Source organism: Pagrus major, chromosome 9, assembly GCF_040436345.1.
Source record: "Pagrus major chromosome 9, Pma_NU_1.0".
Classification (NCBI taxonomy): Eukaryota; Metazoa; Chordata; class Actinopteri; order Spariformes; family Sparidae; genus Pagrus; species Pagrus major.
Genome location: NC_133223.1, coordinates 28656872 through 28684521, shown reverse-complemented (window position 1 = coordinate 28684521; position 27650 = coordinate 28656872). Strand labels below are relative to the sequence as shown.

The following is a 27650-nucleotide window of genomic DNA, read 5'->3' as shown; positions in this document are numbered from 1 at the left end:
TTTCCACCTCTGCCATGTCGTGTTGAGCGTTCGGTATGTTTTAAAAAAAAAAAAAAAAGTTCTGTAGTGACATATGACCTGTTTCAATAAAACATGCTTTATTGATGCAAGGTAAAAATATCTCTGGTTGTCTTTTTTTTTCTCAATCTTAACATTTTAACAGCAGCAATTTAAAAACTTGAAAACTAAACTTGAAACAGTTTCTTAACTTGAGTCACAACGTTAATAATACTCTTGTTGCATACAGTAAAAAAAAGTTAAATCATTATTCAAAGACAGGTTATGGTTTTTCACATATTTGTCAAAGTGTCTTTCTTTAAAATCTTAAACCGATGTAAATACTCACACTGACGCAATCACACTGAAATCCACACACACACATTCAAATATACACACTCGCTCCAGACTGAGGCGACATCAATCAGGGCTCGAACACACACACACACACACACGTTTCCCCCGTGAAACTGAATATACAGAACGATAAGGCGGCACACTCAACTGCATCAATGTCTTACGCGAAACATCTCGGATTCAAGTTTACCGATAGGAGGCATCGAAGTGTGCTTTCAAACGAAACGTCAAGCGTATTTTAAGTCGCCGTAGCGGGTTACAGTCTCACATAAAAACAGTATTGCATCATCGACGAGCTGCACGCTGTGGCGGCCGGTTCAACTAAAAACAAAAAAGGTAAAATAACATTAAAACCAATTCAGAACGATTGCCCAAAAATCCTGATATACTGTATGTACAAAAATAATCTCAACATTTCTGCAGTGGTGCGAAAGGTCCGATGTGTGTGCGCTCATCTGTTTTCTTACTGTCGAGCAAGAACTGTCCAACATACATCATTGTATGTGTTATAATCAGGGGTGTCACGAGTCTCCAAATCCACGATTTTATTTGACTTTCAGTGTTTAGGTTCTGTTACTTTTAAACCTAGACCCAATAGTTACATATTTTGTTTGCAGATGATTCATATGAATGCATGAAATACATTATTGCTGGTAATTCCTCGAGGCAAACTCTTCTCCCCAACTCTGAATCATTAATCAAAACACTTGAGTTTCCCTTTAAAGTTTTCAGCGGCTATGCCATTTGTAAAGATCGACAGATCATGGACTTCAGGCCCTGACAATTATCATTTCCATGTTCACGTTCTTCTTTAAAAAGAGGCTATACATATGTTATCAAGTGGGATATAACTGCCTTATTTTTAAGGGGGATATAACATACGTTAACAGTCAAATTACATACGACTGTTTCTTTTTAAAATATCAAAAATTCTCCAATCAACTTGGTTAGTGTTAAACACAAAAACAAAAATAAGAGTCACTAGATGGCAGAAGGCTACTTTACAACCACAGCTGGAGTTTCTTCACCTGCAGAAAGCCACCGGCAGACACATGACGTAAGTAGGCAAGGGAGGAGGAGGCCTTTCTTGTTTTTGATTTCCATATCTGATACTCATTTCAACCGATTTTCTTTTCAAGGATTGAACTTGTGACACCCCTACTTATAATTAGCTTTTTTCAAGGTTTGTTGGTATGGCAAGTCAAGGCTGGTTTCTTGTGACTGAACTGTGCATAAAATAACATAAAAAAGGGTTATTACAGATTACAGATATAGATTCCAGTAATATTAGTGATGAAACCTTCTCAATCATCTGTAATGTAGTGAATAAAGACTACAAACAATGGCAATCCACTACTAGATATGGTTTCCTTTGATTTCTGTTCGGCTTCTTTTCAATCTGAATCAATAAAATATCTCTATATTGTGTTTTTGAAGCCAAACTTCTTCCACATTGCTTTCAAAGACAAACAGTAAGTGCTCAGTATTTGGAACACATCAAAAATATGTTTTTTTTGTAGTGAAATGTGTCACATCGTGTTTTAATTATTAAACTATTAAACCATAATTCTCTAAAGTTAATGATTGTCTTTTTACTACAAACACATTTGGCCGTTTTAGGCAACAAAGAGAGAACGTTAATGGGATTTAGAGGATAGTCGTCAATGACTTGTTATAATGTGTGCGAGAGCTTTAAATACTATTACGAATGCTACGCTGCACTGACATGAAATGATTGATGTGGTTCGTTTGTAAAATGGCACGGAACAACTGTTCACACGATCTAGGTTTACAGCACACATACAAAGGTCACTGCTGTCACATAACGACAACAACAACACACTAGCTGCACTGCAAAAGATATCTACAGAAGTCACTGAATCTCATATTCAGTCTTTATCGAGCGGATTTCTTTTTTATGCAACAAGAAGCCGTAAGAATACGAGATTGAATGACTGGCATTTTTTGCAGTGTGGTCCTTGTAGTTGGAAGCAGCGTGGAGCTTGCGGCCCACCAGCCTCCGTGGCCCCGTGACGACAGCTGCTGGTGATTAGTTTCCTCCTAATGTCCTGCCTCTGTTAACTTGAAGTCCTCTGCTGCGTGAGAAAATCATAGATGTCATCTGATTTGCTTAGTCTCTCAAAGAAGGGGATAAGATCGAGGAGCTCGGTGTCTGACATGTCATCAAACCAGGACGCTACAGGAACCTGGAGGGTCGGAGAAGAAAGATACAGCGGATTTAAAAATATTTAGTGAACAAAAGACAACTTTTTAAGTGTGTTTTAATCAAATGAGCTGTAGGGGAAGAAATATAAAGAGCATACTGCGTTGTCGGGATGGAAGATGTAGGAGGCCGGGGAGTTGTCGATGATGATGACCTTGTTCAGGTCTCTTCCTAAACGGCTCAGGTCTTTTACGTAGTTCCCTTTGTGAAAGACACAAGACTCCCGGAAGAGGCGGCTCCTGAAGGCGCCCCATTTGTCCAACAGGTCCGACACAGGGTCAGCGTACTGTTGTAGCAGGAAAAACCCAGAGGCAAGCTTTAAACTTTTCTGAGCTACATATACATGGTATTTTATTGATATAGAGAATTATGTATTGCTATGTTAGTTTAAACTGTTTGTTTACTGAAACAGACTACTAAACTAAATGGAAAATACAATGACAAATAAGCAACAATTTACAGTGTAGTGAAAAAAAATCATTATTATCGCAAGTAATAAGTTGAAATGGTGAGCAAATAGGTCCGTTTACACCAGCAGATACACAGCAACATTAATATACATTCATATTCAAGTTTCTGTACAACTGAAAAACTTAACTCCAACATTAAAATTGTTTTTAGCTCCGTTTTTGGTCTCCACCACCAACTTTCGAGGAAAATGGTCAGCAATGACCACTAGCTAGTTTCTAACTTTGTCTGTTGTATGATGCTCAGTAATGTGCATTGAGTTTTTAGTTTATTCACTAAAAACAAGTGACTGCTGAATCTGAAAACCACTTGAGGCCAAAAGAATGAGATGAAAAATTGTTGGGCTTTGACATTGACTTCCCAACATGTGTCTGTGTTAGCAAATTGTTTATGTATCTGGCTAGTCTTCCCACTCTGTGTTTTGAAGAGCAGAGGGGACTAGCCTCTCTCTCATGAAACTATAGCTAAGTTATACATTATACATTAGTCTACTCATGTCAAAGCTTTTTTGTGCATTATCTTTAGCGGATAGTGTTTTATTTTTTATATTAAGTCTTTTAAAAATTGACATTATGGCCTAAGAAGACCATCAACCAACCTGCATCAAATTTCAACGCATAGTTTAAGCACTGACGTATGTGTCAACCATAGACAAGTGATATCTGCAACATTTAATCTTGGACATTTTCACAAGACCGGCGTCTGATTTCAGACGATGTATGCTAAAATATATCCATGATACTGTCATGTGCTGCAGCCCAACCTGGCAACTAAAACCTATTTAATCAAGTATGAGTGAGTCACTGAGTTATGCTTCAAATGCTTCGCAGCGTTAAGACTGAGGTTGACACAGTTTGGAGTAAATGTTAGAGGTTAAAATGTCTGACAGGTATCATAAATATATCTTTATGTGTGAGCGTGTATGTGGAAGGTGACACTGGGCAGCTTCCAGTAAGCATAATGTTTTGAAACAACAGGTGTCACTTGACACATCAGGTCTGCTTGTGTCCAGCCTGTCTGCTAGAATTAGGCCAATTTCAGCTATAAAATACACAGAATGAGCAGCAGCAGCAGTCTGACCTTGGATAAGCTGGCGGTGAACAAAACACACTCGAACAATTCTCCCATCCTCTTGAGGAATTCGTCAACGTGGGGTCTCTTTAACACATACACCTGGGGTGAGACACAAAAAGCAAACAAGTATGAAATCCACAGTTGTTATCAGGAATATGTTCAGGAACACAAACTACTCATGGGGAAATATGTATAAATAAAGGAAATGGTAATCCTGCTTCTGACCCATGTGTCCAGAAAATTCTGAAGACAAAAATATATTGCAACACAAAGCACCTGGATGTACCAGAATATTAAAGTTAGGCTTTTATATATTATATAATTCATATAATAGTCACCAAACATGACATATCTGTCATTATCAAGATGTCATATTGGATGAAAAGTGATAAAATACATTGTATGGTGTTAACCAGCGTCCGCACTGATTTTCTCTACCATTAAAAAGGTGCAATATGTGCGAAGCATATCATCAGATATATAACTGTTAACTGCTGCTAACTGTTTCTGCTGCTAGCTGGTTAGCTACGCTGTCTGCCTGGACTGGGAGCTCGGAGCACCAGGGGAGTGTTGGTGTTTAGGTAACGCCGCAAACGCAAGAGCTTTTCAACCACCGGGAAGAGGAGGTTTTCAGGCCCGGGGACGTGGGGGATCCTGCAGGGAATTCTGCCAGGGAGCGTCGCTAGAATGAGCACCGGAACTGAAGCCGGGTGATCAGGCAACAGAACCAGGCTCAGCAGCCTGGGTCCAAGACCGACGGAGGCCAGTTTGATAGGGAAAAACTACAGAGGTGATTGACAACAGCTCCAACCAGCACTCTGACTCTGGGGCGGCGAGGACACCAGGCAATAAGTGCAGAGGCCTGAACAAGGGTGACAGTGAAGTCAGCCCTGGGGTGCCAGGAGCCAAACCCAGCGAGAAAACCCCCTTGGTGTTGTTGGACAGACTGAACACTACAGTGACTCACTATACAAAGTGGTACTATGAGGCAAGACGGGTCGGGGCTAGCTGGTTAGCATGCTAACTTCAATAGAACAGTTTTTTCTTCATTCTGTTCATTTATGAATGTTTTAAAGTGCAATTCTTACATATTGCATCTTTAACATTTTCTTTTATATGTTGATGATTCCATGTTGCTATAATGACGTCAAATACTGCAGGAAAGGAAAAGAAAACACCCCAACAGGTCTTTATATCTACTTACACTAAGATGCTGGCAGCCTTGTTTCTGAACCAAGTCATCCCGAATAGGCCTTCCCCACTTTAACAAGCCTATCCTGGATTACTTGAAACAGACCCAGGCCCTTTGGACAACAAAGCTCCTGTGTCTTCTGGGAGGCCAAGCACAACAGACTGCAGTTACCGTTAAACTCCTGCAGGGGAATAGTCACTGCCGTTCCCCTGCACCAATAAGCACGGCATACATAATACGCGCCACAGTGTGAGATTGATGGCCTGTGATTTCTGAGAAGCCTGCCAGGGTTTCCTCATTTCGTCAGGCCATGGAAATAGCCACCTGCTGCTTGGAGCCGTCAACAGAGCGGGCCACAGCACTGTCAAGTGTCTGCAGTGGTGTCATGGAGGATTTTTTTTATTTTACTCCTTTAATTTTGTGTTTGGGAGTTCATTTTCAGTTCATAAAGCATCTTATTGGTCAGATGCTGATGGTCAGTGCACATAAAATGGTGCTTTGTCAATCCTGCCTGCACATTTTTTTTTTTTTTTTTACACAAATCTTTGGGGGTTGTAGCAGGAAGTCTAGCAAGTTCGTAGAAACTTCCATGATGGCTTTATGCTTTGACATTGTGGTGATGTGTTTGAAGCAACATAAAAAAGGCAGCAAACAGTCACTTAAGCATATAAAGTGCTCACCTGGTGAACTGTTCCATCAATCTCCACCGGAATGATAAAATCAGCATTGTTCACTGGCTGTTAAAAACAAAAAGAAAAGATAAGAAGAAACGTTAAACACACAACAAGACTCGCTGAAAAGACTCACAGAGCCGAGAGTGGTAGCAACAAATCCGCAGTGGAGATGTGTCAAATAGACACCGAGACGCCGCCTCACTTTTAAATAACACAACACTGTAAATAATACGACTCTTGTGACTTCCATCATTGAAATACAGGCACTACAGAAAGTGACAAGGCTCGTAAAGTCATCAGGATTTATTAAAGCCAAGTCTCACACCTGAAATGTATTCTCAAATGTTAGTATCACACCATGTGTGTTCTATATAAGGAATAACACCCTGGCCTAAATTGTTATCCTATGAGGTAATGCATGTAACACAGAACGAGTTTAACGTCAATCTTAACCAGAAAGTTTAGAATTAATGCAGAGTCTTTTTCCCCAGTGTCGAAGGCTTGTTGTGTTCAGTCCTGCACCTGCTGGATCAAATGTTTTGTATTTGAATAACAAATTAATGGGAATAAATTAATAATTTCTTCTGATCTTTCGTCAGACACCAAGAATCTCCGTGGGCACAAAGATGCTCGAAGTCGAACTATAGCACATTTTTCGGTAGAAACGCAGCCGTTTCAGTTCTGGTTGATGTATCTATTAGTCAATTCAATTAGTTTATCAGCTGTTTGTATGACTTATATTTGTCATTGTTGGCACACAGTATCAATTTGCAATCTGTATCAGGACGTGTTATCTGGATAAGGAAAAAACGCATATTGATGCAACATGTGAATGCGCTTTGATCAGAATGAGATCAGAGCTGCCTGACGTTGCAGACTGTAGTCGATGTAAACGCAATCCGTACAACATAATGGCATCCGAACACAACATAGCCTCATAGCGTATTTGTTTGTAACTCACATAAAAAGTGTAAAAGGGGTGTTAGTGTATCTATTGTCCTATGATCTGTTACAAAACATTTAAAACGTTCAGTTTGCAAGTTGTGAAGTTATATTTTTATTTCAAAGTTATTTTTTTTCCACAAGGGACGATTATGCTTACCACAATTGGATTTATTTTTTTTTTAATTCTGCTATAATACTCTAATATTATATATTATACTTATATTTCAATTTTAGTCCTACATGATGCCACTGAAGAGCAGAACTGAAATATAAATGAGTTTATGATTCACTGTTTAAGGCCCTGCGCTGTATGATTAACATTTATTTGTGGTCGTAATATCTGTGATTGACATATTTGCTCTATTTTTAACGGAGAGTGGTGTTGGTAATGTCACCAGCTTCGTACGGCTTCTTGTCGAAATGGAGAATTTCCTTCCTGAACCATTTAAAATCAATAATCTAAAAGAAGGTAACTGGGCAAAAAACACTACCAGGCTTGTCTGCTGCAGGAACGGACAGTTAGAATAAGCTGAGATGACTTCAGGCTAATATTAAAACTACACTGTACAGCAGCTTTACTCCTTTAAGCTCATTCTGCATAGGTGCATTTGTTTAATTTGATTACTTTTTAAATGTAACTTCAAATTCAGTATTTTATGTTAAAACAGTAAAAACATGCCAGTGTCACTCTGCAAGAATTAGGTGTCCTGCTATTTAAAAAGCATTTAAAAATAAAGCATCATGAACTGAGAATCATATTATCATTTTCTTTTATTAATTTTTCCCCACTAAACCATGTCTAGGGGGCCGAACAAACACCCAGCCTAATTATAAAGACTCACACAGCACACTGGCTTTCCGCTGCCTTTCGCATGTAGGCGTCTCCAAAACTGTGCTACCTAACTCTATTTTTAGTATGTATGTCAAAGTAATAATGAGTTTTATTATCCAGTTTTATTATCTGACGGAGTTCACAGAGTCTGACCCTGTTTACACATAGCTGGTGGCGATATCCAGTGACATCCTTCAGGACAGTCTGTGACCTGAGACGGACTAAGACACCACATGGCATTCATTACATAATTTGTCGTGACACGGGAGCCTTGACTTGTGGCATTGATTACTTTGTTCACCGAATGCTACCTTAAAAGGCATCAAACTGATCAAAAGGAAGCCAGTTATTTGTGGGAACAATGTAAAAAGTTAACATGTTCATCTGAAATCTTTACTTCAGGTATATTAACACTGGTTGATTTACAGTTTTGAAGTTGATGTTGTGCAGAGATTATTTTTTTGGAAAAGGTGTTTGCTTCTCATTCCTGGAAATCAGATCGTAATAAAGGTTTTTACATCTCACTTGAATCGTGAAACTAGAGCACCCATTAAATGGTTAATGTAGGCTATAGGTGGCACATGAGATCCATCCTGTAAGATAAAAATAAGTCATGTGCCTCGTAAAAGTATACAAAATGATGCCGTGCAAATCCTGTTGCTATTTTGCGAGGCCTGCTTTAGCTTGGCAAGTAGAACGTTTGCTTTGACACTCAATATCAATTAACGTCTTGGTTATTTTTGCATATTTGCAGAGACGACATTTTAAGTTATTAAAAGCAAAAAGTAAAAAAAAAAAAAAAAAGGCTATGAAAGCCATTTAATCCAAATCAAAGAAGTTGATATAGAGACTGATTTGGACGAACGTGAGTATGATGTCTACAGAGAGTGAACATATCTAAATTAAACTTAACATTTACTTACCCAGCATGCTTTAATGGCCTAATGGCAGCATTCAGACAGTAACGCCGTCAGAACGTCATTCTTACTCACTACGACTTTGTTGTGTATGGTTTAACTGAGAACTATTTATTTACTCCGATGAGCTCATTAACATCTTGATGCAAAAACGTATTTTGAGTGTGCTTGGGATGACAGTGAAGGTGTAAACTCAAAGTGACTCATCACTCCATGGTACTGCACTGATTGCATACACGCTTCTCTAACATCAACCTCTCAATACCTCAGTACATCAATACGTCAAAAGGTATAAAATACAGTTCCTCTCTTTTTTTGGTGTCAGATGAGAAGATTGTGAGGATATAGTTGTAACCAGTCAGCTTGGTTTAGAACAAACACGGTAAAAACAAGGAAACGGCTTGCCTGGCGTTGTTTTCGATAATTTCCATTATTGGGATTATTTTAAATATCCTCACGAGTAACTTGAAAATGCCATCAAGCTCTTGGATGTACAACTGCATTAAAAAAACATGGCTGTAAAGCTCAGTTTGCCCCATTGTATTCCCACCACACCCATCTCCATGATGACCATCTAGTTCTGTACACTGAACAGTTTGTTTTTCATGTACGTTCATAATTGTTTCTTAACAAAATGTAGGATTAAGTGATTCCAGTATGTTTCAGCATCATTTTAAGAGTTTTAAGCAACTTTTGATGATTATCAGGATAAAATCATGAATCACAATTATTTGGATCGGGACACAGTAAACCACTGTGACATGAAAATCATCCCATGTTTACTCATTACTCAAACATATTGTATTAAGTACAGGTTTTGGTTCTACATGGGATTATGTGATAAATCATTTCTTTTTTTGGGAGCAGGGTTTGGGAGCTTCCTGGAGGCTCCGTTGGTGGTCTCATAAGCTGCTGGTAAAACTCCAGGAAGTTACGGCCAAGAAATAAGCATCATGTGCCATTTGGTCACACCCAACTGGCACAAACCAACACTGTGCCAGTAATAAACCCAGGTCAGCGCTATTAAAACATCACACTGATAATGATCTGTCTTTATTACAAGAAATCACAGTGTTCGTGGAAGAAAAACATTTATGTGTGGGATGTAATATTGTTAACTCATGGGGGAAACCTTCAGACCCAGAAAAAAACAAACAAACAAACAAAAAAAAAACTCTACTGCGACCTCGCACAATCTAGGTCAAACTTTTTGCACTGCTGGACAGATCTGGACAGTCTTCACCTACTTTAAAATCACACTCTATCTATATTTTTATAGTTTTATTAAGTATTTTACCACAGCAAATTCCTCGTATGTGTAAACTTACTTGGCAATAAAAGCAATTCTGATCCTGATTGTGATTAATGTTGTTGTTGGTAGTGGTATTATGTTTCAGGTTACATGAGACTGTTGTAAACCACACAGCAGTTCTTATAAAAAGAGCAATAAATACCCAAAAATACATAAAATTTAGATGTATTCAAAAGCAAAGCAGTTTTTAAAGGTGCACTACGTAGTTTTAATCAGAAGAGAAATATCTTTATTGACAGGAACAGTAAACAAACACAATTTCATACCGTTTTACTTTGTTTATATGTGGCGGACCCCGCCACCTTTCTAGCTTCAAACAGTGTGTTCTCTTATGTTCCTCTGAGAACAGCTGGTTTATTCAGTTATGGAAAATAAATCTATATTTCTGAGTTTGTATTATTACGTCGTTGATATTGTAAATATTACAATTCAGTTTTTTTCCTTTGTAAAACTACATAATGCTCCTTTAAGGTTAAGTAGGATTTATATACCAACAGGCATCGGAGAGCAAATTGTTATATTTCTGTGCATGAGATCAAAACTAAAAAAACGAATTTTGAAGAGCCACAACATAACAAGTCCAAGTCTATAGTCCATAACATAAGTATCAGCACGTGATACTGATATTTGATCGGACTGATCCCAACTCTATATTTGGATGAGCTCGCTCTCAGTATTTTTTAATGAGAAATATCAGTATACTGTATGCATGCCTGTGGTTAATAACCTGTTAATGATCCCATGAAGACTTTAATAAATGTATCACTATGAGAAAGGCGGTCAAACGTACCTTAAATGAACTATGCACTAGGGTTTCATCCAAATCAATGACGACACAGATCTTCCCCGCGTCGTTCGATTTCATCCGTGGGAGCAGCGGTTTGGCTGGAACCTGAGGAGAAACGGAGAGTTAAGACCTAAAGCTCATTTATTTCAAAACGCTCTTTTAGCTTTTAAAGTCCAGCTGCCATTACATTTAACATGAGACATTACCATCTCGTTTTGTCGTGCGGGAGCTCATTGTGTGCATGTGCGTGTGCTTTTCGTCACTTTAAGAGACTGAATTGCGTTGCGGTGTTTCGGGCTGAGGGGTTTACAAGAAGCCTACAGCTGCTGCCACGTTGATGGAGCATGTAAGTATCACCGCGCTGTGTCCCTTCCGTCAACAAGTGGTCGGAGATCGGTGTTTGTTAATGTGATTCTTGATGCTAAAAACAAGTTGGCATGACCCCGACGGGCCGCCTGTAACACCGATGCATGTGTTTGTCCGTGTAGAGAACAGCCGCGTGATGATAATGGCAGAGCTGGAGTTTGACACAGATACCGCAAACAATCTGCCAAGCTGAGATCTGCTGTAACTTATTCACTGCCACAGTTGCTAGTACAGTCCTAATGAGTGTAAAAATAGAGCAGCAGTATTGACAGATTTACCTCAAACACAATGATTTAAAGTTTCTCCCACACGTCAATTAAATCTCTCAGCTAAGGTGCAAAGTCGTATAATACCTGCTCTATCGGGGGAACGCAGTAATCGCATTCGCAAGGCTCAGAGGATTCATCGTCACTCGGCTCCTCTTCTGAATCCCCGCTTTCTTCGGAGACAACGCTGTGAATAATGTCCAAAGGAGGTTTTAAGCCTCTTGAAATTTCACTGAATCCACTGTCGTCGTCTGATTCTGGAGCTTCTTCGCTGGTTGTTTTTTCCACAGCAGAAGAGCAGTCGGCTAAAATCTCACTCAGCTCAACAACGTCAGTTATTTCAAATCGGACAGTTTTGCATTCCTCTGGGCTCGTCTGTGAGTCGGTCTCTTCCAGGTATAAAAGAGCAACTTCTTTTTCAATTCCTGAATCATCCCCATCAGGTTCTCCACAGATTATCTGATCGTACGATGATCCATTCAGGGCTTCAGACGACTGAATGCTTTTAATCTGATATGCGTAATATTCCTCGACGCCTGGCTCACACGACTCTTCGTCCTCCTCATGATCTACAAGTGACCAATATGGCTCCATTTCTGAACTATCAATAAAGTCTTTGTCTTCAGACTTGTCCTCCTTGTTGTCATCTGTAACAGTTGTTATGGTAGAGGTTTCATCGCCAAGATTGTCATTGTTCTGGACATCGGAGAGTTCATCTTCGTAAGCATCACCTTCGACAGAAATGTCGTCCGCACATGGCGCACACATATTCTCCCCGTTGCCAGAGGGCAGGCAGACCTCGACATCTTCTTCATCACAGATTTCAGAAACGTGGTCGTCAAACTCACAAGTTTCCTCATCTTCCTCTGCTTCCTCACAGTTCTCTGAATAAAGGGCGTCTGATTCACTTTCTTCAACTTCATCCTCTGCCAAACTCGATTCTGATTCTACAGTCCAGTCTTCAGGTTGTCTCTCCGACTCACACGACCCACAAGAGGCATCATCTCTCTGACTTGCATCTTCCTCGTTTGTAGTATCTTCAGGCGCTTCTTCAGGAGCATCAAAACATGTTTCAGTTTCCTGTACCCGAATTTCCTCATTGACTTCTTTACGTTTGTATGCATTTTTGGCAAGCTTAGAATGAACTTGGTCGTCGATATCTCCCCCGTCGAAGCAGGAGATGTAACGCTGTTGCTGCGCAAACACGTGTCCGTAATAGTCAGATCTGTCGAACAGACTGAAGTAATCGTCAATGACGAAATCAACGGTGGACTTCTTCTTTTTGTCCTCATTACTTCCGTTAATATCACTTTGCTCTATTTCTTCATCGTCTTCGAAAGATTCCCACTGCGTCTGCTCATCACTTGAATCTTCCTGCGTTCCTTTTTCTGACTCCCCCGATGAATCAGAGCAGGGGAGTGAAGGAAGACTGCCATCAGGACAAGTCTTGAAGGACTTGGTTTCGATCGAAGAGCAATCGGAGGCGCCGTCTTCTTCAGGGCAAAACTCTGAGTCTTGCTGTTGGGAGTCATCAGAGTAGTCAGCTTCACACATTTCACAGTGATCTGTGGACATGTCCGCCTGCTGGTGTGTCTCACAGCATTCACTTCCAAAGAAAACATCGTCACTTTCGTCAAAATAAACGTGAACAGGTGCGCCAAATTTTGAGGAATTTACATCCTCTGACAACTCGGACTCTTCATAAATCAGCTCCGTTTCATTTTCGTCTTCTTGCTCAGATGGATAGCTCTCATCATCTTCATCATCATCAGTTTGATTTTGATTTTCGTCACAAAGTTCGGTGCCACAGTCCAATAAGTCCTCTGAATCAGAGATGTTGGGTGTGAAATGAGTCATCTCGCATTGCTCAGAGTCCTCTGTTGATGCGTCTGGCTCAGAGTCAAAGCACTCAGGCTGCTGATCGGGAAGCTTGTATTGTTGCAGCAGCTCGAGGTGGTCCGTGCACTCAGGTATGAAATCAGACATTTCACACTGCCCCAAACTGTCGCAGTTCACTGCCAATTCGTCTAAGTCAAAGTCGAGCTGTTGATCAGAGGGCTTACATTGCTGAAATAATTGGAGGTGTTCTGCACAATGTTCGCAGCAAGGACTACATTTGGAAGCTAAGCTATGATTAGCACAGTGCTCAGAGGACTCGCAAGGTTTAAAACACTCACGGTGTTGAGCACATTCATCGAATGGTTGGCTTAACCCAGAAGTCTCACACTTATCAACGATGTGGTCGGAGTCAGAAAATCCATCACTTGCTGAGTATTGCTCAAAGCTCTCAGAGAGTCCATTGCAAAATGTGCAGGAAGAGTCCATTTCTTGGCTGACAACAGTCTGATCAGTATATTCCACAAGGACTTCCATGTCAAGTTCAGCACTTCCCTTTGAAGAGCTGCTTAAATCTTCTGTTTTGGGAAGAAGCTGGCATTGTTCAGCAAGCATGACTTCAGTAGACGGCTCCCCTTCTCCGGAGACTTTACTTTTCTCAGAGTTTTCCAGATACATCAGGAAGTTTTTTTACTCAGTCTTGACTTTGTAGAAAGGTTTTACTCCATGCATTGGTTCCTCATCCTGCAGAGTCTGAGTTCAAGTGAGTGGCAGGTAACTGTAAAGGTCCATTCAGAGTGGATATCCACACGGCAAGTGGGGGGAGTCACTGAGAGAGCAACAGGAGCAGCATGCACGTTGACATGACAGGTTGTCACAACCAAAACTGAGCCTAGCACTTGACTCAACTCCTCCTCCTTTGCCAGAGACCAAGCAATTTATTTTGGGGGCTTGGAAAGATGTGACAAATAACTTCTAGAATATCAAATCTCTATAAAAGGCTGAACCAAGGCATTAATCTGAAACTGACACCTGAGAACGTCTTGACCACTTGATCCTCAGGCCACAACTGCCAGAAGTCATGTTTTTTTCCAGGAATACACTCAGTTTATCTAAAGGCAGTATTGTCAATTGTCCAAAAATGAAGAGTGGTCAGACACTGGTGGACTATCAAGCACCGTCTTAGCATATGTTAACATACTAAGCATGCATATTTAAACAAGCTTTAACCAGATATCTATTAATTAATTAAAAGAAAATTATCGAAAGAAAATTTGTTTCCAACTTTGTTGATAATCTAAAAGCCTTTTCAGTCATTTTCAAGTAAAAATGTTCAACATGTGCTGGTTCCAGATTGTTAAATGTGAGGATTTGCTTCTTTTCTTTGTCATATGTGACAGCAAATCAAGAGTCTTTGGGATTTGGACTGTTGGTTGGATGAAAGGAGGAATTTTAAGACGTCAGTTTGGGTTCTGGGAAATTGTGATGATCACTTTTCCGCAACTTTTGACATTTTACACACTAAACAGTGAAAATTGTAAGAAGTGTTGAAGCCCTAATTTCTAAAAATAAACTCTTATGAATCCAGGGAAGTTTAAAAGACTTCAAGACCACATTCTCTCAGTGCTGACGCATAAATTTCATCAAAGTTTTCGGCTGAAAGTCAAGGGGCCTCTCCCTCGTAGCTCACGGCACATCTACAGTACCCGTTCTTGGATTTCCCAGTCCACCTGTGTAACCATTTCCGCCCCTTCATGTGACGTCCACTTTATCTTGATGGATGTCTGAACATGCAGTACTTTTCAACACGGCTGTACATTACTCACCAGCCTTGGAAAGATGCGCTTGTAAACATGAAAAGCTCGGAGCCAAGATAACATGTGTTTTAGGAATCACATGGCTGTCGATCGCGCTGACCACGATGAGGGGAGGAAAGAGAAAGTGGATATGACAAGAAAGATCGAGAAAGGGTTGTTGTTAGATTAACTTACTTTTGAAAGAGACCCGTTTTCTTCGACCAAGAGGGGGGCATTGTTTTTTAGTGGAGGTGGCTCTGACTCTTTGTGACATAGACAGCAGAAGAGACTGTGGAAAAGGCCTCTGCTGCGAGGCTTCTTCGAGGGGGGGACCTGGGAAGCACCTGGAACAGAACAAGAGAGAAGAAACATATGGTGTTATTCTCGTACTGTACCAACATGACAGAGATGCATAGTTAATAACTTATTATTTCCTGATACTGATTGCAGTATTTCCACAGTGGGAAGTGGGCTAATATCGACCCTTAAACCTCGCTAAGTGGAGCTGATTAGGACAATTCTTCAATTATACTTTATATTTTATGTTTTTTTTAAAGATACTTCTTATGTTATGTAGTTTACTGAGCTTCAGCCCTTCTGGTCAGGACATGATCCTTGTCCTGACGTTAGCACCGGCGCTCATGCTGGGCTGGTCTATCTGATCTGTACATCCCACTCAGCAGGAGTCCAGCTGGTCTGTCAGCAGGACCCCTACCATGAATCGACAGGTTGTTTATTGCTTGCATATGGCTATTTCAGCCGTGCAGCCAAAAGGTTATAAGACATTGCATAACAAAGTATAGGTGTACATTTCAGCCCCGAAAATAGTCAGGTGAAGACATCCTCAACCAGTTTCGCTATCAGAGTAGATTTCGTTGTTTAAAATAGCAAGAATTTGCCCAAACTGAAGAACATAACGACTAGGAGCCAGAGAGAGGGCGTGAGTTTGAACCAAGTGTGTTTTACGAAGAGTTAACAAGCTTCTTCGATCGGTAAAGAAAGAAACCTAAATTCAGACGGTGTACGGTTGTATTCAGTTTAATAAGGAAAACAGGTGTAAAATATTTCATTTTTTTCATTTTATGTGTTATTTTGTTGATTTATTAGACAAAATAACAAACGAGCTTGTGAAACATAGTAAGCTCACTGCTCACATAGATCTCCGAGCTGAAACGACTTGTGTTAAAAGACGGGACAGACCAGCGCTAGCTGGTTAGCATGCCATCTTCAGTCGACATCTCTGCAACACAGACGTCTTGGACATGACAGACACTCATTTTTCACATTCTAGTAATAATGTTAGTTCATTTTTGGGATGTTTTTAAACAAATATTCAGGCCATATCTTACATATTGCACATTTTATTACTTGCTTTTGTGATCACCATGCAAATCAATCTCACAGAAAGGCATTAAAAGTGCAGTACAGTACAGTCACAGTAATGATGTATGATGTTGTATGTGGTGTAACAGGCCTCAGCAGGGAAATATTCACGACTTGAAAGAACAGATAAAGAGTTTAATTAATGCTACCATGAAGCAAAATCACGTTAGAAGCTGCTGTCAAAGGTCCTGTATGTGCCAGTTCAATATATTTGCATTGTTGTTATCCAAGAATGTGAAAGAACTGGAAAAAATCTTTATTTTATTTTCTTGCAGAAAGCAGTTTGAGCCTGAATCCTCCTTACAGGTCAGGTCAGATGTCTGTCTGACACTGCTACAGCGTGTTGCGACAACGTGTTGCGACACCGTTTGCATTTTATCCGACCCGTGTAACAACAGCTACTGGCATACACAAGTGGTAGAAACCATCCCATCAACTGGTGTCGGAGTGATGAGAGCTGGTGTTCTCAAAGAAAGAAAAAACGCAGTGACAAATTGGCTGAGACTTGATGGCCAGTCAGAGCTGTCAGCTAAGGCATTAGCATGCTGCTCAGACAAGGCTAAATCTGTTGCCTCGGTGTCGGGGCGTATCGCGAACCCGTCAGGCTGCTTTGGGTGTAAAATGTGAGATGATTGATAAAGTCGTTGGGCAGCAGTGGATGCGTTTGTTTAGGAGACAACACGTGGAGGTGCGAAAGACTTAGGAATCGAATTGGACTTCACAGTTCAGAGACACGTAATGTGACTCGAGACATGATGACTCAAATGACTTGTCTGCGTTCATGTTATGTTTGAGTATTTGATTTATTTCCAGGGGATGTTTATTCAAAGGGCGAGGGTTAGCACACATGCAGCCGAAGAGCCTGAATCTGTTCAGACCTGAGATACTCTGCAGACAGACAGACAGCAAACATTTGATGGTGAAGAAATTAAGATAAAAATAAGGTTAAATAAAGTCATTTGTTTTAGGTTTTATTACATTTTTTTCACCAGGTATAAAGAATTATAATCAAAATGTTATTAATTTCCATACCTTTTGAATAGGTCAGATAAACTGGCCATTAATATTACTATAAGACAGGTATGTTCTCTCTTCATACAGATCAGATACTGTAGGGAAATTGCATTATCTAAGGGATTAAATGAGGAATCAACTTGACTTAACACAACCTGTGACGTGACCTGATTTGCCCAAGAAAAAATACTTAATACTTGGACCAAATGACTTGAGTCACATGTCTGCTTGCAGGCCTAAACTGTATGTTTACTGTTGATCTGGATGTGTAACTCCAGGTGGTTTAAATAAACTGTGTATCCATCTATCTATTGAAATATTAGAAAACAGAAACACATTCTTAAAGGAACCATTTTTCATAACATTTCTGGCTATTTTATCACCACATTAAGATATTCATAATAACTATCCTACAATAATTCAGGTAAAGTCTTATACCAACAATCACCAACACTTTAGTCTAGGTAAACTCTTTATTAACCACCATAGATGTGTAAATATTGGGAGAGGAGCGAGAGGGAGGTCAGACATCAGAGAAGCAGTTGGGGGGAAACAGCGTGTAGAGCCACGTGAATATTTTCACATCTAACATGTTTATTTCAACCAAACCAGAGTTGGTTATTGTTGGAACAGTGGAAAGACAAACCGAGAAGGGGTTTATTATGAGTTTGAAGTGTGTTTTACAACAATAAAATTACTGTTTCTTCAAAACTTTGTGGCTACTTCTGGTTAAACGTTAAAAGTATTTTAGTCTTCTAACAAAATCAGGTGGTCAATTTAAAAACAAAACACAAACTGAGACATATAAACCCCCAAAAAGAAGACGAAAACACATTAAATATGAACAAAATGACTCAAAAGCCATAACACATTGATCAAACTCCTTTACATACCGTATTTATCTCAATTATCTCAATTCTAAATAATTAAAGAACAACATTTGTTAACTTTTCTGTTTGGCCCAGTTTCAGCTTCATCCCAGAACAACTCGACCTACTTTCCAGTGTTGTTCAGTATGGCTTCAGCCTGTTGACTACTTCATTCAACTGGGGCTGAAAGTGCACAAAGCCCCTGGAGAGTGGTCATCACGGCCTGGGCGTGCTTGTTGGGACATACCTCTCTTGGTCCCTAGATGAAAGGTTTGTGTGCAAACACGTGTGAAGGAACTGGGCAGGTGAAGCTTGTAGTCTTAAAAAACATCACGCTGCTCGGTGCATTACCTCTTCTGACATTACATATCGGAGAGCTTAAAATAACCTGCCAGAGCAGCTGCTGACAGCGGTTAATGATGAGATTCTATGTATATATTTAGTGCCGCATACTCTCACCAGCCCATAAACAGTCACAAACAAAACCTCGTTGTGTCACCTACAACTCACAGCGGGAAACGGCCGAGCTGCGTGTTTACACCGGACAGAAGGAGATGCTTCAGTGCAAATTAACTCAATTCAACCGGCGACACCGTATACTCGGCAACATCACGTCATTCCCAAAGCCTCCTAACCATCACGTCTATATTGCAAATGTCAACATAAACAGAAACCCGGGCTGCACAGATGGCTCCGGCTCCTGGCAGAATGAGGTCCAAAAAAAGAGAGTTCATAAAGTTCAGACAAAAAGCTGCTTGAACAGGCTCCACATGGTCTCCATCATGTTGTTAAAGATAGATAATGTTTTGAAAGATGTTTAGCGTGGATGATCAGTAACACTATAAATAATAGGACATTTTCTAATCAAACGTTACATATTTAGACATTTGCATGAAAACCATTTGAGAGACGGGAAATAAAGGGGAGATATTTGGGAAATATTAAAGCATCTTTCCTGGAGAAAGATAGATGATTGTGACACTTTGCAAGCAAAATACGTTACATTTTGTTGCTTTAATGGCGAATATTTTCAATTGCGTGTGACAGAGAAATGCAAAGTGACAACGGTGAAACTTCTCTTTCTCAATTCACCAGATTCTCCTTTGTTCAAACTTTTTTGACACACATTTGTGGTTAGGAGTCAAAAAAACACGACCACTCGAGGAGGTGTGCAGCGTATCACTGTGTGTCTGCTATGAGCCTGCAGTTGCAGGAGAGTCAGTTAGAAATGGCTTGTGGAGAATAAAAATAATTGTTTAAAAGTCATTTCAATACTTGATGATCTGATTTAAATCTCATTTGAAATTACAAAACTGGTTCGGTGTCCTTGCGATCTTGCCCATTATGGGATATTGTTTTGCTTACTTCTCAGGAAAGGCAACAACAAACAGTAATATGAAACAGGTGGGCCAAGTGGTGAAGAATGAGGACATGGCATGAATATTTAGCCCATTTACATTTACAATCAATTCTAGATTAGTTTTTTTTTCTATCAAAGCAAAAATATTCACCTTATTTCATAAACGCAGATGTAAAAAGTTGGTCAACTTCCTGTTTTTGTGCCACACTTCCATTCTGTTGCCCTCCTCACCAGAGCTTACGGAGCTAATTAGCTTATTTGGAAAGTAAGTTAGCTAAAAGCTAGCCAGTGAGCAGAAGTGCTTGAGGTCTCCCACAAAAAACAAACAAAAAAAAAGCTGGGGTGAGCAGCTGTTAATACTGCAACTGTTAGAAAAGCCACGCTAATGGCTTCTTGCACACAGCAGTGGTGCTTTAAGCTACATGCTAACGTCAGCATGCTGACACGCTCACAGTTTTTACACCCTAATGTCGAGCAGGTGATGTTGACTATGTTCAGGAAACACGATGTACAGCCGCTGCTGATGGAAATGTAATTAGTTTTGCAGATATCTGGTCAGAAACCAAAATGTATTTTTGATCACGCGAGAGGAAGTTTAAAAGGATCACTTTAATTAATGTGCGTTCCAAATGTAACGGCGATCCATCCATCCAATACTTTTGAGATATTTCAGTCCGGACCAAATTGGTTGGATGGACTTGACCAACACGGCCGTCCCTAGAGCCCTGCTGTTAGCAGGGCTAAAAATAAAGTGGGAACGTGACATGGGTGTACACATTTCCTCATCATTATGGTATGCATCAAGTTAAACACATTAGAAAGCTATGAAATTGAATTAGATGTGAAGTTTTACAAATTCATATAATACACGTGGTTATGGATGTAATGGTTCTGAAACCAAGAGCGAAGTAAAAGACGTCCGTCGTCTTGACCCGAGCCACAGCTCCGTCTTCGGTGTCATGATTGGGAAGGTAACAGGCAGATAGCTGGAGGGGACGAGGATGCCAACTGAAAGAGTCGGCCAGCGGCAGAGTTAAACCAACAGCCTGTTCAGATGATCAGACTACTGCTTCACTTTATGAGCGCTACGGCTTTCTGGTTAGTTAAAGCGAAAATGAGCAACGATTAGTGTCAAATTGTTAAAGTGAAGATGAGGGTCAAGGTCACAATTACATTTGTGATTAAAAACATTTTTTTCAGCACTGACAGCTACACCACTGTTAGACTATTGAGTCTTGATTGGTCAAAGATCAATAGATTATTAGTTTTAAACTGTGTCAACTGTCCTGTCATTACTGTGTTTCTGTATTTGAGGTGGTGCATCCTCTCCGAGTCAACATGAGGCTCCCATGAGGCAGGAGGTGTTGGAAGAGTTGTGCTTTTGACACTGATCAGTTCACCTCACTGTGTCGTCTTTGCAGAGAAAGTTCAATTCGATTTAAAAACTACATTTTGACTCCCCCCGGTCATTCATGAAGGCATCAACCAAATGTGTCGACAAAAGCAGACTGGAAGGCGAGTCTGAAGCTCAGTCCACACTGCCTGCATGAGCTGCGCATGACAGCTGCGTCGCTCAACTACTGCTGCTAACATGCATGTGTGTCCACACAGGCGGCTGCAGCAGTGCATCGCAGTTTGCTTCTGACAATGATCAATTAAGATGATCACGTGATTTTCCTTTAACCTTGTTGAAAGAGTGAAAGAAAGACAAAGACAGCACACGGAAAAATACTGCTCTTCACCTGTTGTGTGCATTTTTTTCATGTCAGTGACATCATCCACAGATAAAGATATTAAACTGTAGTGAAACACGGGTATGATTGTCCACAGATCATTTTCAGGTCTATTTTTGCTGAGAACTGTACGTGACGTGGCAAAAAAAGGCGAGACTAGAGACGATGTGCCGCTGCGGCCTCGCATTGTGGGTTGTGTGGCTGCTGTAACCTGTTGCATGCAGGATGTTGCACCACCTACGCAGGCTCTGTGGACCGGGTGTTAAAAAATACTGGATTTCAGCACATGGTCAAAGCACTTGAACTCTGCCAGAGTTTGCATTTACATGTGCAGTCAATACAAGGTGAGGTTTGGATCCTCATCTGCAAGTGGGTCACCTACATCTTCATCTTAACGACACACTGGACCAGGGACAAAACTTTTAAACCTCTCGCTCGCCTGGTATTTAAGAGCTACACACTGACGGTAGTCCTCTGAAACCTGATTTTAAAGACCTCCAAGACTATAAACCTAGTTTTACCAGAGTAAAACACACATAGCCAGCCGAGTTTGAGCAAGGACGCTCATTCACATCATTTCCTTCACTGCGATTCACCACATTGATGTGACTGCACCTCGATTCATTAGCTGCACCTTCTCCGCTCTCCTGCTCTTTGTTTAATCGGGTTCAGGTGTGCAATTAAGTAGCAGAAATGAGTAAGAAGCAAACTGTACCGCCACATTCCTCACACCTCCCCGTCCAAGAGGCTCAGACACTGATAATGAGGTTACAGCATTTCCGAGGGGCAGCAACGACCTCGCGCCACATCAGCATGTTTTAGCCTACTTAGTTGAAAGCAGGCTTATCTGAAACCCGTTCGGTTAGGCATGCCTCTGCTTCTATTCCTATCCAGACGCAGGAAGAATGAGGCCTCCCACGGCCGACTTTCTGCCACTTTGACACCTGATATTCTGTTACAATCCGACAACTTGCTTCACACCCCCGTCCGGAGCAAATGGCATGTTTCGAGCGCGACTTAGGTCAGGTCAGAGCAAGATTTAGCCCTTTTTTTTTTTTTTGCAATCGGAAAAAGTCCACCTTACAGTCTGTCTCGTGTCCAGTGACAAAAAAAAAAAAAAGCGGTGTAGCTATTACAGTTGAAGTTGTTGTGCTGACTTCAGTGAGAAGGAAATATGTCTCGGTGGTGCAGAAGATGATCTGAAAAGAATATAAACTATAAATATACATTAATTGGACTTTTAATATGGCCGTAAAACTTATAATCGTGCAGAGGAGACACGAGATCATAAATATGCCACCAAACATTGACTGAGACTTCAAGGAGCTGTGATGTGGAGAAGTTTTGAAGACTTTCCAAGACATCTGAAAGAAAATCTGCTTAATTAAAAGAGTCTGCAGCTGCTTGTAAATCTAAAAGACGTGAAACTGAAGACAGCTCCCCCTCTGCTTTCTCTCTGGCCCCTCTCTTCTGGACAGCAGCCGTGTTTTGGACTCATGACCTCTTGGACAGGAAGAAGTAACCCAAGAGCAGGCTGGTGTCGGCTTGTACTGGTAAGCTGGACACTGCCGCCACCTTCTGGCCGGACTCAGTTAAGCACCAGCTGGATTTTCCCTTCTTCATCCTGCTTCCTAACAAGCTGCAGCCCTTTGGGAGACGGTTCGGTTGTCGATTAGTTATTTAATGAATGAATTAACTCCTTTTCAATCATTTATTTAGATTCACTTGATAAGGGAATACCACAGCAGGAGGGATATGTACTATTCCTTAAACTAGTCCTTTACGTCTTTAAGTGCAGGAGGAAGTCAAAGCAAAGTATCAGATCCGTGTGCTCGGTACCTTTACGACAAAACAGGACAGCTGAGGGCTTCTTTAGGTACCGTCCACAACTTTTGATAATAGAAACGTAAAAATAACCGTTCTAATGTGGAAGTAACCGAACTGAACTGGACCGTGTGGTAGAAACGAGGCGTAAAACCACAAGCACAAACAGGCAGATCAACTCTGTAAGGTGACAGAGCCAACCACTGAGCCACTGTTCAAAGCCTTCAGGCCTCGTTCATGATGGTGCAAAACAAAATGAAGTTTGTATTAAGCAACGTCTGGCGTAATAAGCCTTTACTCAGCATTAGTACTGAGAAAAACAGCAGCTTGTGCGACGTGTCAGTGAGATTTGTCAGGGGAAAAAAAATAAACTTAAAGACAGTCAGAGCTGTTCTGTGTTTAGTTTCAGTGAGTCCAAAGAGATGAGCACCGTACTCATAAGAGTCATGGATTCAGTAGAGGATATTGATAAGCGTCTTTGTAGCGTGCTGAGATGCTGCAGCTTGATTTCCACCACAGGTTTCACGAGTTCTCTGGTGCATTTCACGAATACTTGTTAGTACAATTATCCTTTCTGTATGTTCAGGAAGCCTCTATTAGTCCAGAGCTACTGATAATAATTTGAAAAACACCTATTTTACATGTTAGATGTTAACTGTCAGAAGGAGCCACACTACTGAGACCAGTGGTGAAATGTAACTAAGTATATTTACTCAAGGAAAGTCATGGAAAGATGCACAATAATCGAAATCACAATACGGCCAAGTGAAAAATCCAAATCGCAAATAAAGGTAAAATGTGACAGAACAGTATAGTAATGAAGGAGTGTAGTGCTGAAGATGTCCTGACCTACAGATCCTGTTCTCCAGATGCAAGAAACAACATGTTTGTTTGGCACAGACTCCAACAAATGTCACGCCATCATGACTTTCCTTTTTTTTTTCAGTGAAAATGAAAATTGTGCTGCAAAAATCTGATCATTCCCACGAATCGTGAATCATATCGCAATATCTGTTCAAATAAATCACAAGACAGAGCACATGAAGAAACTACCCAACAGTAAATGCAACAGCAGCTGCAACAATAAGTCAACTGACAGAAAATTATAGAAAACTATTTTAATAATCATTCGCTGCTTTTCCTTTTAATAATTTCATGGATTTTAATCTATTTATGGTCATTTTGCAGCTGCTTGGACAAAACAAACATGGTGAAGGTGTCACTGTGGACTCTGGGAAATCAGGGCGGCATTTCTCAATATTTTTAGAAATTTACAAACCAAATAATCAATCAAAAATAATCACAATCAGGAGATTTATCCATTAAAGGCACACTGTGTAGTTTGTGGAAGAAAAGAGGTAATAATACATACTTATTATTCTCATAAGTGAATAAACAAGCTGTTCTCAGAGGAAAATAATGTCCCCAGAACACTGTTTGAAGCTAGAACGGTGGCAGGGTCCGCCACATATAAACAAAGTCAAACAGTATAAAACTGTGTTGTCCTTTAAGGTCAGTTTGTTTATTTAGATTGTTTAAGCATAAAATCAGTCAATGAAGATCTTTCTCTTCTGATTAAGACCTTGTCGTACACGGTATTTTTAAAAACGCATTTTTTTCATCCTCCGCCGTCAAAAAAATTCCCGTCCACACCAACAGTATGAAAACGGCATCTCTGAATATCTTCGCCCTGGCAGGAGTTTTCCAAAAGCGTCATTTTCAGTGACCTGAAACGCTGTTTACGTCTGTACAGAAGCCAAAACACATAGAAAAAGCTGAGTTTTAAGAAATATCTGTGTACATGTGGACAGGGCCTAAAGTTTCTACACCAAAACTACATAATGCACCTTTACAGAAAGTAATCATTACTTACAGTCTCATACAAAATAGTTAAAAATGTACATTAATGCACGACAAATAATCATATATTTATATAGGCCTAATGTTAAACAATATAATGGTCACAAGGGACATTTTTCTTGATGTTTCACTTTAACTTTTAAAGGGGTATTACGTAGTTTTGGAGAGTCAGTGAGGATCTTTCTCTTCCGAGTAAAATTTCTTCACCAAAACTACATAATGCACCTTTAAGGAAAGTAATCATTCTGTGCAGTCATACAAAATAGTTAAAAATGTCCATTTATGCACGATAAATAATATATTACGGTTTCTCTTGATGTTGGACTTTTACTTTGAATACTTTAAGTACATGTTCCTGACTATACTCACATACTTTTGCTTAAGTAACATTTTGCAGGACTTTAACATTTAACAAAGTATTTTCACATGGTGTTATGAGCACTTTTGACTCAAGTAAATCATTTGAACACAGACTATTTAGTAACACCGGTGGTTTCCAGCCCCCGCAGTGACACAACACGTGGTTGAGGCTGAAGTTAGCACACAAAACACCCATTTTATCACCACACTGTGTCCATTAATGTAAAAACAGCTCGTAGTGGAGACAAAGTGCTGCAGCGTCCAAAACAATAACAGTGAGCTGTCACAGTGACCACGCCCCCTCCGGACACACACACACACACACACACACACACACACACACACACACTTTGACACACACTCTGTCGGAAAACACACAACCAACATGTTGGACTTTTTCTTCATCACATAATCTTCCAAATCCAAAAATTCTTGTACTTTTTTTTTGTTGTTGTTGGACTTTAAAAGCCCAAAGCAGCTGCGCATGACTCCGGCCTTCCTACCCGCCCACACACACACGACACCCGGCTACAAACCGACTGAAACAACCGGTGTTCGCAACAAAAGTCAGTGAAGGACGTAAGAAGTGTAACAATAAAGAGGAACAGACGGTGTTAAAGCTGCTACAGGGCATATAGCGTGGTGACGCACGGACACACACACACACAGCTGTCCTGTCCGGTGTCATGCGCAGCTGGACACACACTCACACACACACACACACACAAAAAAAAGTTGCAGCAAAACTTTTGTCCCAAACTCACCTTCATCACGACGAGCCGCATTTTCCTCCTCGTCTCTGGTTACTTGCGTGATTATCGACGGCGAGTGGTCCATGAGATCCGTCACTCAAACAGCGAGGACGTGATTAAAAATGTCCGAGGAGTTTAAAAGACACAAAAAAAAGAAAAGAAAAGAAAAAAAAACAGAACAATTATTTATATTTCGCCACTCCCTGTCTGCAAACTGTCCGCATACTGAGCGTCAAAGTGAAGAAGAAGAGGAGGGACGCTGAGCAGAAGAAGAAGAAGAGCAGTAAAAAACACACGGTGTAAAAAATGTTAAAGGTTAAAAACGTGTTCTGGGAAAAAAAAAAGGTGTTTTGTTAAAAAGTTGTCACGTTGGAGAAGTTCATCACGCTAACATGGACCTGGACGGTTTCAAGGAGGCCCCATTCTTAAAGCCACAATGCAGGATGTGAAGCTGTTTCACACAGCATCACCTCAGATGTAACGTGCTTTACTCGATTACTTCTTTATTCTTACTTTTTTTTTTTTAAATGTCGTGGAGACATTTCAAAGAAAAAAACAGTATTTTATTTTTATTGTTTTATTTTGAGTGGGAATGAGGATTAAAGTGCACGAAACGTGTATTTTACCACAAGTTTGTGCGTCTAAAGTGGATTAATTTCACTTTACTGGAGTTTAATTAGGATTTTTTTTTGTTTCTAATGTTTTTAAATTGAGTCCAGGCAGCACTTTGACGAGAGACGGTGTCAGCTCACTGGGGGCAGCCTTGAAACCGACCGAGGGAAAAAGAGGAAGTTAGGGACTGTGTTTAAAGTGCCCACACCAAACTTTACAGTGTGTATTTAAATCTGTGAAAAAAAAAGACTCCTGCTCCAAATACACAATACACAAACGCATTTATTGATCATGAATGATAAAATAAAGACTTGTTGATAATACATTATTCATTTATTATGTTAAATTCACAGATACAGCTCAACTTGTGTGTTTTTATACACACTTATAGGATTATTTTGTCCTCATCTAGCCTATTAAAGGTGCAATATGTAAGAATTTGAGATTAAAACACGAGAATCAACATCAGAATGTGAAGAAGTAAGAGATTTGGTGTTTTATTAAAGACGCCCATGTGTCGCGTTGCAGATATCTACTGAAATTAGCGGCTAACCAGCTAGCAGTGGTCCAGTCAGCAGCACCCAAACGTCCGAACGTCACCGCGCTTGCAGCCTCGCGGTCCACAAGGGCTCTCGAGTGGACTTTCTGCAGCCTTCACTGGACTTCAGTGATTTAGTTATCCATAATTCATCCTGATACAGGTGTGACGTTATTATGAATGTGTTAAACAGTTACTTTATTGAAACAGATATAATATTTAACCGCATCATGATACAGAAATACGTAGAAGTAAAGGTTAGAGGGGTCCATCAGTGAGCGCGTCGCGGTTCGTTGGACTGA

The 27650-nt window shown here is 40.3% G+C and overlaps 1 protein-coding gene across 1 annotated transcript; it reads right to left on the bottom strand.

Moving 5' to 3' along the window:
- Nucleotides 1-68: 68 nt before the first annotated feature.
- Nucleotides 69-26547, bottom strand: LOC141001891 (carboxy-terminal domain RNA polymerase II polypeptide A small phosphatase 1-like). Its single transcript, XM_073473043.1, has 7 exons — nucleotides 26211-26547; nucleotides 15239-15387; nucleotides 10783-10884; nucleotides 5993-6049; nucleotides 4127-4219; nucleotides 2679-2864; nucleotides 69-2561 (listed from the first exon to the last, which is right to left on the bottom strand). Exons 1-7 carry the CDS (start codon nucleotides 26281-26283, stop codon nucleotides 2433-2435), a joined length of 789 nt encoding a protein of 262 aa, XP_073329144.1. The 5' UTR covers nucleotides 26284-26547; the 3' UTR covers nucleotides 69-2432.
- Between the last annotated feature and the right edge of the window lie 1103 nt (nucleotides 26548-27650).

Bases quoted from the DNA above. Each gene is read 5' to 3' on its own strand.
- LOC141001891 (XM_073473043.1), bottom strand. From the start codon at position 26,283: ATGGACCACTCGCCGTCGATAATCACGCAAGTAACCAGAGACGAGGAG. The intron at 15,388-26,210 runs GTGAGTTTGGGA...GTTCTGTTCCAG, and splicing joins TGCGGCTCGTCGTGATGAAG to GTGCTTCCCAGGTCCCCCCC. The intron at 2,562-2,678 runs GTATGCTCTTTA...CCGACCCTCCAG, and splicing joins TCTTCCATCCCGACAACGCA to GTTCCTGTAGCGTCCTGGTT.